Source organism: Festucalex cinctus, chromosome 6 (genome assembly GCF_051991245.1).
Source record: "Festucalex cinctus isolate MCC-2025b chromosome 6, RoL_Fcin_1.0, whole genome shotgun sequence".
NCBI lineage: Eukaryota > Metazoa > Chordata > Actinopteri > Syngnathiformes > Syngnathidae > Festucalex > Festucalex cinctus.
Genome location: NC_135416.1, coordinates 14255557 through 14269124, shown reverse-complemented (window position 1 = coordinate 14269124; position 13568 = coordinate 14255557). Strand labels below are relative to the sequence as shown.

General features: G+C 38.9%; 2 protein-coding genes across 3 annotated transcripts in view; one reads left to right on the top strand and one right to left on the bottom strand.

Moving 5' to 3' along the window:
• The window catches only part of ten1 (TEN1 subunit of CST complex), a 4799-nt gene extending 3824 nt beyond the window's left edge, over positions 1-975 (bottom strand). The window contains exons 1-2 of the mRNA XM_077523319.1: positions 691-975; positions 96-253 (exon numbers count right to left, since the gene is read on the bottom strand). Coding sequence (XP_077379445.1) covers positions 96-253; positions 691-779 — 247 coding nt within the window. The 5' untranslated portion in view covers positions 780-975. The remainder of the gene's footprint in view (positions 1-95; positions 254-690) is intronic.
• Positions 757-13568, top strand: acox1 (acyl-CoA oxidase 1, palmitoyl). 2 transcript variants are annotated; one of them, XM_077523317.1, is made up of 14 exons: positions 757-1183; positions 2086-2245; positions 5486-5646; positions 6212-6319; positions 6473-6592; positions 6680-6795; positions 7764-7933; positions 8065-8227; positions 8417-8607; positions 10191-10370; positions 10454-10559; positions 10867-11010; positions 11880-12086; positions 12184-13568. In XM_077523317.1, the coding sequence occupies exons 1-14, from the start codon at positions 1075-1077 to the stop codon at positions 12232-12234; spliced, it is 1986 nt and encodes a 661-aa protein (XP_077379443.1). In that variant the 5' UTR covers positions 757-1074; the 3' UTR covers positions 12235-13568. The 2 variants fall into 2 exon arrangements, with proteins under 2 accessions (XP_077379443.1, XP_077379444.1); XM_077523318.1 differs by lacking the exon at positions 5486-5646 and adding an exon at positions 3721-3881.

The following is a 13568-nucleotide window of genomic DNA, read 5'->3' as shown; positions in this document are numbered from 1 at the left end:
GCAGAAAGTTGTTAACAACACAAAAGAACGTTGTAATGAAAAATTATATAATGTTTGTATTAGAAGACGTACAAAACTGGATACTCTTTCCTTACCTTCAACTGTTTCTATTTCACCCAATACTACATATTGGGCTCCAATTATGGGATTAAATGGTTCCACAAACGAGGTATTGATGATAACATGGTGCTCTTTGGAAGAATGCTGAGTTGTTAGTGAAGCCTGGGACTTGTCCGACTCATAACGGGTGAGTCTAGAAAAAATGGGATATGATTGTGAGGATAAGCAGTACAGTACGATATGGTTTGTTCATGTATGTTGTCAGTTGAATCGGGAGTATCCTGTGAGAATTTGGCATATAGCAAAGTTATCCAAATTGTGTGTGGTAGTGCTGTGCAAGTTAAGAGTGAAACTATTTTGTGTGCAGAGGGGTTCCTTTTCATTTTAACAAGTTGTCAAAACTGTTAATTCTATATAATTGACAGTTGTAAAGTAAAATGCTCTGGTGAGACTCAGTTTACTGTTGTTAAAGTAGTCTCAGTGTCTCACTCATATAGTTTTTTAGTTTGTCTAGCCTGCCCATGACCTGATGGATAACCCCAACACTCATCAATAATGGTCACGATGAGATGACCCAATCTGCCACCGTGTAAAATAAAAAATAAAATATCAAGTGAGTTACAAGCGCACCTGCCAAATGTTCGCACAGACTCTCCGTCCTGCAACGCTCCAGACTTCACTTCCCACGGGAAATAATACACCGCAGTAGCGGGAAGCATCGCTAGATTCGCTATTTGTAGTGATAGGCGACGGCGTGCTCCACGTTATTAAAACTCGGATTACGCGGTTAACTACTAACCCTCCTAACTGTTACTGTAGACGAGTTGAGGCGAAGGATGATAAGACAAGAAAAAAAGTGAATGTTATTTCCGGGTTTGTGCCACGTGACCTGACGTCACCCGCCTTGCCAAGCGGAGGGTGAGAGCAGGTCACTTCAGCTCAGGACAAAACCACGCAAAAACGCACGTCGCTCTCATTCTATTTTTCTCCTTTAAGTTCGTTTTGAGCTCAAACATGAATCCCGACATATTGAACGAGAGGCGAAAGACAACATTTGACGTGGAGAAACTCACCAACATTCTGAACGGAGGCCCCGAGAAGACCAACAGGAGACGAGAAATTGGTAACTTGCCGCATGCATGTGTGATCTAACAAGTCACTTTGGACACCTTGAACTCGAACCCGCTTGGAATCTGTAGTCTATCTCCAAGTGTTTCTAAAATTATTGTCAAGGAGCGTTAAAGCAAGTCAAACGAAGCACACTTCATGCGGCTAATGTTAGCTAGAAGCTCATGTTATTGTTCACTTCATATTACTCGATTGATAGTACTCGTATGTTCATTTTACTCATTTAGCTAGACTGTTTGCTTCATTTAATGGCTTTGTATTTATCTTAAAAGTTCATTGCGCGCCTCATTGTTTCTATCGCTGTGTGTTTATAATTAACAGTAGTCCAGGGTTGCCATTTTTAAAAACATTTTTTTTATTGAGCCAAGGAACATATTTTCAATATTCATAGGTTAATTATATACCTTTTGCCGCAGCCATCTTGTGCAAGTGAATTTAATTGTTCTGCTTGTCGCTGTACACCACTGGCATAGCTAGATGAAGATTATCACTCTCGAAGAGACACCTACAATAATATGACAAGGCATCGATGATGATTTGAAAAAATCAAGGATATATATACCATATATTAGAAAAAAACATTACTGGTATTGCCATGCCCTCCTTCAAGTTTTAAACACATCAATAATTATTAAAACACGCTTTCTAAAATGTTCCTTAGCATCTCTTCCACTACTAGACCACAATGCTGCCTGGCATGTTGCAGCACGCTTTAGCCACATAACTCTAAATTTAGCATTGCCATTGTAGCCTACTATAAAACAGATTTTGAAAAAAAAAAAAAAAGATCAAAGGAACAAAAATGGTCACTTAAAAAGGTGCGCTGTAGTGGGCACACAATATGCTTAATATAGAGTTTGCTGTGTTGCTTATTGATTTCCCCCTATTCCACTGCAGAATCAATGGTCCTGAATGATCCAGACTTTAAGAATGAGGACCCAAACTTCCTGTCCCGCAGTGAGCGCTATGACCAAGCTGTTAAAAAAAGTGCCCAAATGATCCTCAAGCTGAGGGAGTATGGCATTGCGGACCCAGAAGAGATCTACTGCTATAAAAGGTATGTGATAAGTCTGAAGGAGTGCAGGTCACACAGAAAGAATGATACTTCATCAAACACTTCTTTTCTTTAACGTGGCAAAACCCCACGCTAAATTGTCATTTGCGAAGTGTCAAAGAGTATTATGTAAACTGTTCCATGGGCATTGTAGTTTTGTATGGACAAAGTTGGAGCAAAGTACATTTAGAGATTAAAACTATGCCAAAGGTTGTGCTGTATGGGTTTTCCAGCTTGTAGGTGCATAGAGTAGACCTTTAATACAGGACACTGTATAATAATAATAATATATGTATATAATACTGAACTGTATAGCTGTATTAGACTTTTTTAAAACTATTCGGTATTCGCTATGCATAGCCCTGACTATAATAGGCGATAGATTTCAGTTTGAGTGACAATAACGCTGTTTAGTCCATTGTTTTTCCAAGTGTTGATCATTGATCCTTCCTTCATTGAACATAAAACAGCTGGACCTTTCATACTGTGCAAGTCAAGCTCCCATGAAGCAGAGTTGAGCCTCTGACAGTAGGGACCCTCCCCCCATCTGTATTGATAACTTGTGTGAATCTTACATGCCCCAAAAAGAGAGTAGCACCACATTTTGTGGCATCAAAGAAAAAAAAAAAGAAAAAGAAAAAAAAGCTAAATAATGCCTACATTACCCTCATTCATATCATTGAGAGGGAAGACTCAGTCCAGGCCAACTAAATTAGGTTCTAGCGTATTTTTTTTTCTTATTTTTAAATTGTTTGTTTACTTAAAGTATTTTATCCTTATCAACGTTGACATGTACTTATTGTGCAATGTGTGCATCTATGCATATACAACTTGTTTCCTTTTTCTGCAAATGTAAACAGTGATAATATAACTGATATGTGTCACCTGAATTGTAGAAACACGTAAATAGACTGATAGACAGATAAACACACTAAATTTGAAAAAAATGTAAACAAACAGTGAGATGATATCTGGTACGTGTCACCTGAACTGTACAAATATGTAAATAGACTGATAGACATATAAAGATACTAAATTGGGCTCTTGGACCTGCCCTGAATTGTAAACCTAGCCATAGTAGAGGCCTGTCATTTGATAAGAGGAAACAAAAACTGTTTTGAATTCTCTCTCTGGTGTATAATAATCATAGCAAAGGAAAAAAAAAGATAAAGTAATGTTTAGCACATAAAGTAGAATTTAATCAAAATGTCTTACTTACAAGACATAGGCAAAAGGTGACTGACATTATTGCCTCTTGTCCAATGTAGTCCTTGCATATCTTTTTTGTTTTTGATATTTATTTTTTGTTTTTGTTTGTTTTTTTTGATAGAAAAACATTCAATCTGAAGTAACCCGCTATTATAATTGATATAGAAATAAAGTGATTCCCAGAATTTCATTAAGTCAGTACATTATCTTTATATTAGTACCCAATGCTTAAAAATCACTGAATAATTGTATACCTTCCCTTCACCCAGAATGTTTCGAGGTAACTTTCACGAGGCAATGGGAGTACACTTTGTCATGTTCCTCCCAACCCTGTATGGCCAATGTGACCCAGAGCAGTCCAAGAAATGGATACCTCTAGCAGAGTCCTACCAGGCCCTTGGCACGTATGCTCAAACTGAGCTAGGTCACGGTCAGTTCTGGAGTACACCCTTTTTCCTTTTTGGAGATAATTAAAAATCCTTATATTTTGAAAACAGGCCCATTTTTAAGTGTGAATATGTTTACTTGTACAGTATGTGTTTGACAGATCAATATTCAAGGACAAATAATTTTTTTTTAGCCTACTACTGATAGAAATCGTTTTGTTTGTAAGTTTTAATTATTAGCCATGAGTGATTTATTTTTATAATTAGATTCCACAATGAAATCAACTATCCTTTCCGTACATATGTTTCTGCAGTATATATTGGTTGACTGGGTAAGCATCATTAGTATTAGCAACGACAAAATGAAAATGCGAGTTGTCAGGCATTTCAAAAATCCCCTACGAATCTCATCTTCCTCAAGCCAGCAGTCAACTTCTCAAGTGGATCTTTGTAATCACAAATGCCAACATGTGGTACTCACTCACAGTGGAATATGTAGTATGCTTCTAAATGTGGTAAGAAAACCACACCATTTGTGAATCCAATGATTAGATTCTGGCTATTCAATGCCTATCCTATACATATAAATTGTGTTTGTAGCTAAACCTAATGTCTGTCGACCCTGATCCCAAGCCTACCAATTTACTTTTGAATTTGGGCCGATGTTAATGTGTGTAGTATAAAGAGGCTCTTGAACATGGTTTGTATTTGGTTACTTTAGCTATGTGTTTAGCTTGTGGGCTAACTCGGGCGAGACAAGCAAAGTGCTGCAAATACGCACAGCCATTTTTCACAATAAAATACTTTCGTTCTCCTTTCTCTCTAGCCTGGGACCAAATGATATGCAGCCGGTACTGAGCACAGGCCGACTGGTTAGGGACCCCAGGTATAGAACATCATGGATGGTGACGGCCCGTAACAAGGTTGAGTTGTAGCTTCCAACTCATTATCCCTTTGAATTCCGAAAGGCTGACTAAGAAACCTGCTAGGAACAAAGTAGGTCAACTAGCAAGTTATTGTTTGTTGCTGCCCAGTGAATGTCCATTTTCCGTTGGAATTTCACAGAGATACCACGGAGGCATTGAACTAATTGCTGAGTCTTTCTTGTAGAGCCTTTATTATATCTGGAATGGCACCTACTACACAGAGATCTTGCAAAATTTGCACATCAGCGCTGTAACAGAGGGTTTATCGGCCTTTGGCTTTTACACAGAACCCATTAAAATAGGATATCGCCAAGTCTAAGTCTAATTATATATGTGACACCATTAGTGGTGACAAGACCTGGTAAATCAATTACTTCCTTGGACTTATTTCTCTTCACTGTTACAAATTAACTCGAGCTTCAAGACAAATTATGCACTAATGAGTTTTTTTTTTTTTTTTAAATCTACATGAACAGCTCACAAGTTTTATAAATGATTTGTGCTTTTTTTTTTTTTTTATGGCTTCTTCTGTGCTCAACCTCCATCCATTCATTTTCTCTCCCACTTTCTTTGAATTTCTCCACATATTTGCACTTAATTTGGCTGACGCTTTCCATAATTTGTCCCCCCTCAAAAATGCTTCTGTGTTGTCCGCTCCTTGTCTTTTGCCTTGCATTACCTCCTGGTTTCCTATTCCACCGGCCCCATCCTCCGTGGTTTAGCTCTGTGCACCCGGGCAGACCCGAGCCTTTCGATCTGCATCTCGGCATGTTCCTGCCCACACTGCTCAACCAGGCCACTCCAGAACAAATGGACCGCTTCTTCATGCCTGCCTGGAACCTAGAGATCATCGGCACCTACGCTCAGACTGAGATGGGCCACGGTAAAATACTGAACAGCGTGGCTCAAAGTCCACCAACTGATTTGAGCCGAGCTGTGTTAAGGAGTTAAAAAAAAAAAAAAAAGTGAACTGCTGCTTTTGCAATAGACCTTCCGAATTCCAAATGTCTGGGCCGGCAGATTTGTATTTCTAACAGCCAAACCCAACAAAGTTTACTCTTATATATTCCACTTTTGGTGCGTCAATCAGACTGGAAAATGATTAGTTGGCACACACAATATGCTTTAGAACGGATTTGAAAGGACATAACAGTAAGATTGTTAGCATGTTTTTGGATCTGTCAAACATTTACAAGGTGCACTGCTTTACTCCTCTACTTTCATGTCACGTTTAGTTCATATTGTAGTGGGAGTGCATATTGCAGCACACACATTTGTTTGCCTAATGGTTTGGCTAGTGACTTTATAGCAACTCTCATGGGCTTGTTTTCTACCGAGACACTTTCTGTGTTTACTTACTACACTGGATTTTGTTAGTTTATTGTGCTGAGTCAACATTTATTGTAATCTTATTTGTTAAGTGTGTGTGCTTTATGTCTTTCCTCCAGGCACGCATATCCGCGGGCTGGAGACCACTGCCACATATGACCCAGTTACAGAAGAGTTTATCCTAAACAGTCCCACTGTCAGCTCCATCAAATGGTGGCCTGGAGGCCGTAAGTACATGTAAACACCTTCTAAGACTGGAAAACTATTTGTTATATTTTAGAAATTTATGTATTTCTGAACCACAGTAACTGTTGCTTTTTGAAATGCAAAAGTGAAATGTGTAACAAACCTAATAAAATCCTTCCTCTTATGAATTCTAGTTGGGAAGACCTCGAACCACGCAATTGTACTTGCCCAGCTTTATACACAAGGAAACTGCCACGGCCTGCATGCTTTCATCGTACCTATCCGTGACATGAGCACACACATACCACTGCCAGGTAACTACAATATTGGGAATTTCTTCTGTTTAAATTGCATATCTGTTGATATTTCGTAGTGCACAGAAACAAACTCTTCTTTCGTAGGTGTTGTTGTTGGCGATATTGGACCCAAATTTGGCTTTACTGAAGTTGACAACGGCTTTTTGAAACTTGACCATGTGCGGATACCACGGGAGAACATGCTCATGAAATACGCTAAGGTCAGCTGATCACTCTACTCTACTCTAATCTATGAATTTTGTACATTTTAGTATGGCAAAAGAAATACATTGATTTCCCAAAGATATCTAATTTACGTCGACACAAAAATTTTTCCTGTTAACTAATTTGCTCCCCAAAACGTATGAATACATTCTATTTTAAATGATTAAGTGTCCCATAGACATTTTTCTGTTTTTTTTTATGCTAGAGCATACAGAAGGCTTTGATGCAGCCTCTCAACTGCAGAGAACGGGTGAAGCAATGATAGTAATTACAAAAACGGCCATCAGGTGGTAGCAGAGTATAAGAGCTCAACCACGGCCATGTTGAAAACAAGCTGTTTCCCCACAATTCTAAACAGATTTGTGAATAATGACGAAACTTAGCTATATTCTAATGCTAATTGCTGCAAAATGGAAACAGAAAACATGTTTTTTTTCCCGATGGTTCCATCCATGTTTTTATAGCAAAAGAACACACTATTCTGTGGGCCTTGCAAATTCAGTCCAAATCCAGTAAAATAGCCCGGAGCAAAGGGGGTTGCTTTAGTGAAAATGGCTGGGAGTGAATGAGTTAATAACAAAATATACAATTGGTCATTTCCACAAATAAGGAAACACAACTTATAATATATGCTTATATTACCATTTACCAGTACCACATATGTATATTATATGCTTATATCCTCTATCAATGTGTATTTACCTGAAAAATAGAAAGCCGGTGCATGTATTTTTAAATTGATATACATATTTGTACAAATGGTAAAAGACTGAGTTTAAAAGACCACCACTGTGTTAATTTAGAAAAGGCATTCCACAGACACGTCGGTATCAAATGTGAGACAATTACAGCACCCTTGTGGTACCACCTGTCCCCCAAATAAAGGGGATAAATGGAGGATTTTATTTTTTACTTTTTTCAACTTGAAGATCAACATGCTAAATAGTTGTTGTCTGCCCACTAGGTGGACCCAGATGGCACCTATGTCAAGCCGCCCAGCGCTAAGCTGACGTACGGCACCATGGTTTTCATCCGTTCCATGATTGTAGGCGAGTCTGCACGGGCCCTCGCAAAGTCCAGTACCATCGCCATCCGCTACAGCGTTGTCCGCCACCAGTCTGAAATCCGGCCTGGGTTAGTCACCACTGGCTACATGGAGTCACTTAAGAAAACAATTTGACTCATGCACAAACACTGGATTATATTGCCCATTTCGTGTCCTTGTTCATTAAAACACAGCAGACTGAAATTTTCCTGTCCTGCAGAGCACCAGAGCCTCAGATCCTCGACTACCAGACGCAGCAATACAAACTGTTCCCTGTGCTTGCGATGGCTTATGCCTTCACTTTTGTTGGCCAGTACATGAACCAAACGTACCACCGCATAACTGGAGACATCAACCAGGGGGACTTGAGTGAGCTGCCAGAGGTACTCAGAGCAGATATAGTCAGTGTTTAAAATGATAACAAATGTTTGATAGTGATGTTTAATTGATGTCTGGGCATTAATATTGTCTACATCTAGGTTTGTTTGCCGACTCCTAATGAATTATTGGGTTGTGTAAAAAAATGATTTCAACCCTTTGTGTTTTTCTTTTCACATTTCTCCAACGTGTAGCTCCACGCTCTGTCTGCGGGTCTGAAGGCTTTCACCACGTGGGCCGCCAACTCCGCTATCGAGGTGTGCCGCATGTCGTGCGGAGGTCACGGCTACTCCTGCAGCAGTGCCTTTCCAGACATATATGTTGACTTCACTCCAACTTGTACCTATGAGGGAGAGAACACAGTTATGATGCTGCAGACTGCGAGGTGTGTCATTCAGCACAAATGTACAGGTGGACTTTTATTAGCTCTAAATTGTTGGATGGTAGTATTTTTCCCAAGGGCTTTTTTACACTGCAAGTGGTATCTTATGCAAGATTTTCTCACTGTTTGTCTATTGGAAGCACACACTAAGACAAATGCAAGCATAACGTATTTTGCCATATGGTGGCAGGGGGCATTTAGTTACTCGTATACATTGTGGGGGTGGGACTTTATGAGTAAACTTTTTTTTTTATTTATTTGTTATCACATTTTTAATAATGGCAATAACCAATATGGATGTAACAATACCCAACATCACAATGAGAGGTTGGTGATATTTTATAATAATAATTAAAAAAAAAAAAGCTCATACTGCAAAATGAGCACAATATTGTGCTTTAGTACATAACAACAATTCATATAAACCACCTACAATCTCTAATAATTAATTTTGCGGCACATAATTACTACTGCATGCACACATTGAGTTCCTCCACATATTTACTCGGTTCACAAGCATATTGCCTTCCCCGTCATCTGACCGTTAGTGTGGATTTTAAACATAGAAGGGCCAAAACATGCCTTATGAAAATTAAACGGCACTAAAAAACTAGCCACCAGAGGGTACTAGAACTACACAAATGGAAATCAACCTGAATTTTTTTTTTTAACAGATATGCTGCTTTTAATACCGTTACATGACGGCAATATTGTAGCAGTTTTAATATCACAATATCGCGGTATTGCCGTTATTGTTACATCATCCCTACTAAACAATAATACAGTACTCGGGTATGTCCATATTACACTGAGAATGCCTGATCTCTGAAGCAAAGCAGGATCAGGCTTGGTTAAGTTCTTAGATGGAGACTAACCGGGAATAGCAGTTGGTGTGAGCTTACTAGACTTTGAGGTGGCAAACAAGCCAAATTTTGGTGCGAGTCCTATGCCTCAAAAAATAGAAAGGGGCATCCGTCCATAAAAAGCAATGCACAAGTGTAATCCAGAAATATCAATAGGAAATAGGGTGAAAGCTGGGAAGCAGAACTAAAAATATTACTACTGTAGACAGTATATTATAACTCATGTCATGCAAAACTGAAACTTTTCAAAACATGTTGCTACTAGACTCCAAGGTTTTAAGTCATCTGAAAGACTGTTCATGTGCTATTGTAAGGCCTGTTATTTGAATTAGTAGTGCAAGTAGTTCAAATGGGTTCAGTAAGGAGCTGTTTAATGTTTGTGAACAACATAGCTGAAATTACTGAAGCGACTATCTTTTTTTTTTCTGATGGGGAAAAGGGAGGTACCTCTTTGAAAAAGAGGTTTGTCTTAAGTGGACGGCGCTGGGACAAGGTTTCGATGAGAAGCATAGCTAGGATTTTACGAAATGTAACCTTAAACGTGCATCCCCTCAACAGTCCAGTTAGACCAGAAATGCAAGGCATCACAAACTCCTACAACAATAACAAATACAAGTAACAGGGCTAATCTGGATCTGTTTGGGCTTTGTTGTTAATCCATATTAGTTAACCTCGTCCACAATGACGTGATTATCTTCATTTGTCGTGTTTGTGTTTATGCAGATACTTGATGAAGAGCTACAGGCAAGCTAGAGCGGGTCAGCGGCTCCAAGGTATTGTGTCATACCTGAATGAGGCAGACCATCCGAGAATCCAGCCACAGCTCGCCGCCGCAAGATCGACTGGCATCGATATGAATGACATGTCCAGCCTGGTGGAGGTCTACAAACTACGGGCTGCCACGTACGAGACCAGAACGATAGATTGTCACAAGCCAGAAGCCGAGTTGTCTCTGATATATGCAAATGATCCTTCTGTGTGTTTAGTCTGGTCGAGCTGGCAGCCGAGAGCATCCAGAAGGAGATGCAACACAACAAGAGCCAAGAGGATGCCTGGAATAATAGTGCGATCGACCTGGTCCGAGCCTCTGATGTAAGAACATTTCGTGTGAACAACATTTAGTTCAGTTGTCCCCAACCTTCTTTGTGCCACAGATGTGTTCATGCACATTAATGCTCCTCGGCAATCATTCACCAGGGGTGAGGGGGCAATTAAAAAAAAGAAAAAGAAAAAGTAATACAACTTAATATGGTTCATTTCAGTACGTTTTGAGTTTCATTGCTTTGCTGCAATAAATTTCTATTTATAGGTAAACTCAATAGAATGAAGTAAACATTCTTCCATATCGACTGTTGGCTTGCTTACCTGACTGTGTGACATGAAACTCCATGTCCTCCAGGCCCACTGCCACTATGTGGTCGTGAAGCTCTTCGCTGACAAGTTGGGGGAGATTGATGATGCCCCCATACACTCGGTGCTGTTGACGCTTGCTCGCCTCTACGCACTTTATGGCATCTCAAACAACTCTGGAGACTTCCTTCAGGTACAAATCTATCTACAGTGATGCCTTGAGATAAAAGACAAATTAGTTCCATGACCATGCTTGCAACCCAAAACACTCATATCCCAAATGATCTTTTCCCATTGAAATTAATAGAAATTCCATGAATCTGTTTCAGTGTGTTTGAAAAAGAAAGACTCAATAAGGATAACTAGCACTCCATAATATTATATTTGATAAAAATGTAGAGTAATGGCAATGTCATATTGCATCATTTGAATGGTCATTGTGCTGCTCCTTTTGGCTGTGCCCACCTTAGCCACCTGGGGACAGCATAAGGCTACGTTCACACTGCAGGGCAAAATTCAGATTTGTGTTTTTGTTTTTGCTCGATCCGATCTTTTTATGTACTTATTCAGTTTACATTACAAAAACAAATGCAACTTCTAAAGTGAATGGAACGTGTCCGTGATGAGACAAAAAAAGTGCGCAAAGCATGACTTAGAGTGACACGCACAAAAAAACGTCACATGGCACAGTGAATAAAGTCTCACATGAGTGAGGTGGGAGGAAGTCGAACTATTTGGGGGGAAATGAGACTACGTTCTTCGATCTACTAACGATGACATCAGGTTGTTGCTGCCGCGAATGAACTCAACTCAACTTTATTTATAAAGCAGTTTAAAACAAGCATTGCTATATACTAAGTGCTGTACATGAAACAGAAATCGGTCATGCAGTAAAGAATAAGATGAGAAAAACAAGAACGAAGCAAAGCGCAAAACCCGATTTAGTGGTTGGTGACTTAATTTTGTCTTGTCACTTAAAACCATGAAGATTTTCTCACTGTCTGTACTTTGCAAACTGTAATCGTCTTATCCTCATCTATAGTTCCATGTGTTTTATTTCAGGCTGGACTGTTGAACGGGTCCCAGGTGCTGCAGATTACGACACATATCAAGGAACTGCTTTCTGAGCTGAGGCCAAATGCTGTGGCGCTGGTAGATGCCTTTGATATCCATGACAAGATGTTAAATTCAGTCTTGGGGCGATACGACGGGAATGTCTACGAACACATGTTTGAATGGGCCCGTCGCTCACCGCTGAATTCTACAGAGGTCAGCAAATATCGCTGGAAAGGATAATAATTGGTGAAAAATGATTGTAATCCGCAATCACTCATTTCAATTAACGGTTGCGTTCTTCCTTTTGCAGGTCCACGAGTCCTATCATAAGTATCTGAAGCCACTGAGGTCCAAACTGTGAGCTGAACCACATATGATAGCAAGCATTTATGCTTATAAATAAGAAATGGACTAATTCATCATTTCAAATCCCAACAAGTGTATTGAATTTGCTCTCACCTCGTTTAGACTCACCTGCGTCCTTAAGATGAAGTTTCTCTCTGTTAATCAGGGGAAGAGAGGTATAAACTCTGTTCATGAAACTTCTCAATTATGTGCTATAATTATGTAATATGTCCTCATTTTTCATCCTCTGTTGTAGCCTCATGGTGGTCTTTTGTTTGCCAGTTAAGTTTCTCGCAACAAGAACAGAATGCAACTATGAATATTACATAACAATCACAACACCAAAATGTCTTTTCTATTAGGCGAAATAAATATTGTGTTTGAAGTGTATGTTAACGTCACAACAGGCATTTTATACCTGAAGCAAAACTTCATTGCAGAAATTGTTGGCCTTTGACGTCCTATAATTGTGTAATCTGTGTAATTTCTGGGGAATTGAGGTTGGCAGTTCTGTTGTGGCTCAGTGTTTGCAGGTCCATCAAAATTATTCAGCCAAAGTGAGTCAGAATCTCAAACATTGCAGAGTTGTTCTTGTAATGGTTTTCGCAACAACTGAGATATTCTACCAGTTTTTTATGAGACTTTCGCAAAATAACACCGTAGACATATATATATATATTTTTTTTTAGATCCTCATCCCAACACTAAACATAAATTTAGAGAAGGGCTTTAAGATTCCTCAGACATGAGAAGTGTACAGTCTATTTGCTTCAGATCCATAAAGAAACAAAAAAAATATATGTGTACAGGTATTTCTGCTTACGGTTATGGGTATCTTTTCCCCATCATTCCCTTAACAGAAGCAAAAGCTGTCATCAGATCTGGTGAGTTCTTTGTAATCCAACTGTAGAGTCAATTTGTAGCATTTCATGACTTTTCTTTCCCCATGTCAATTATATTACTATTTAATCTGTAAAATTGATCTATGGATTTATCATACAGAAAATTTAAGAAATAATTGCCTACAAATCTCAAAGTATTGTATAGTGTTTTGTATAAAATATATATTTAGCAATATATATTTAATCTGAAGTCTTTAATATGGACAATTTAAATAATTTTTATTGGAATCCAGTGTGTGCCTGTCTGCTTAAGGAATGTTCCTGAATTCCAGAACTAAGATCGTTGTCTTCACCGGATGACTTTTCTCTCTGTATTTACTGATGTATATAAACTGTAAAGGTATAACAATTAGCCAAGTGTTTATTAACCATAATTGGTTGGATATTTGTTCACATTTCTACTAATATTGATCATTTTACATGTCAAAATAAACATTCATTAAGCAGT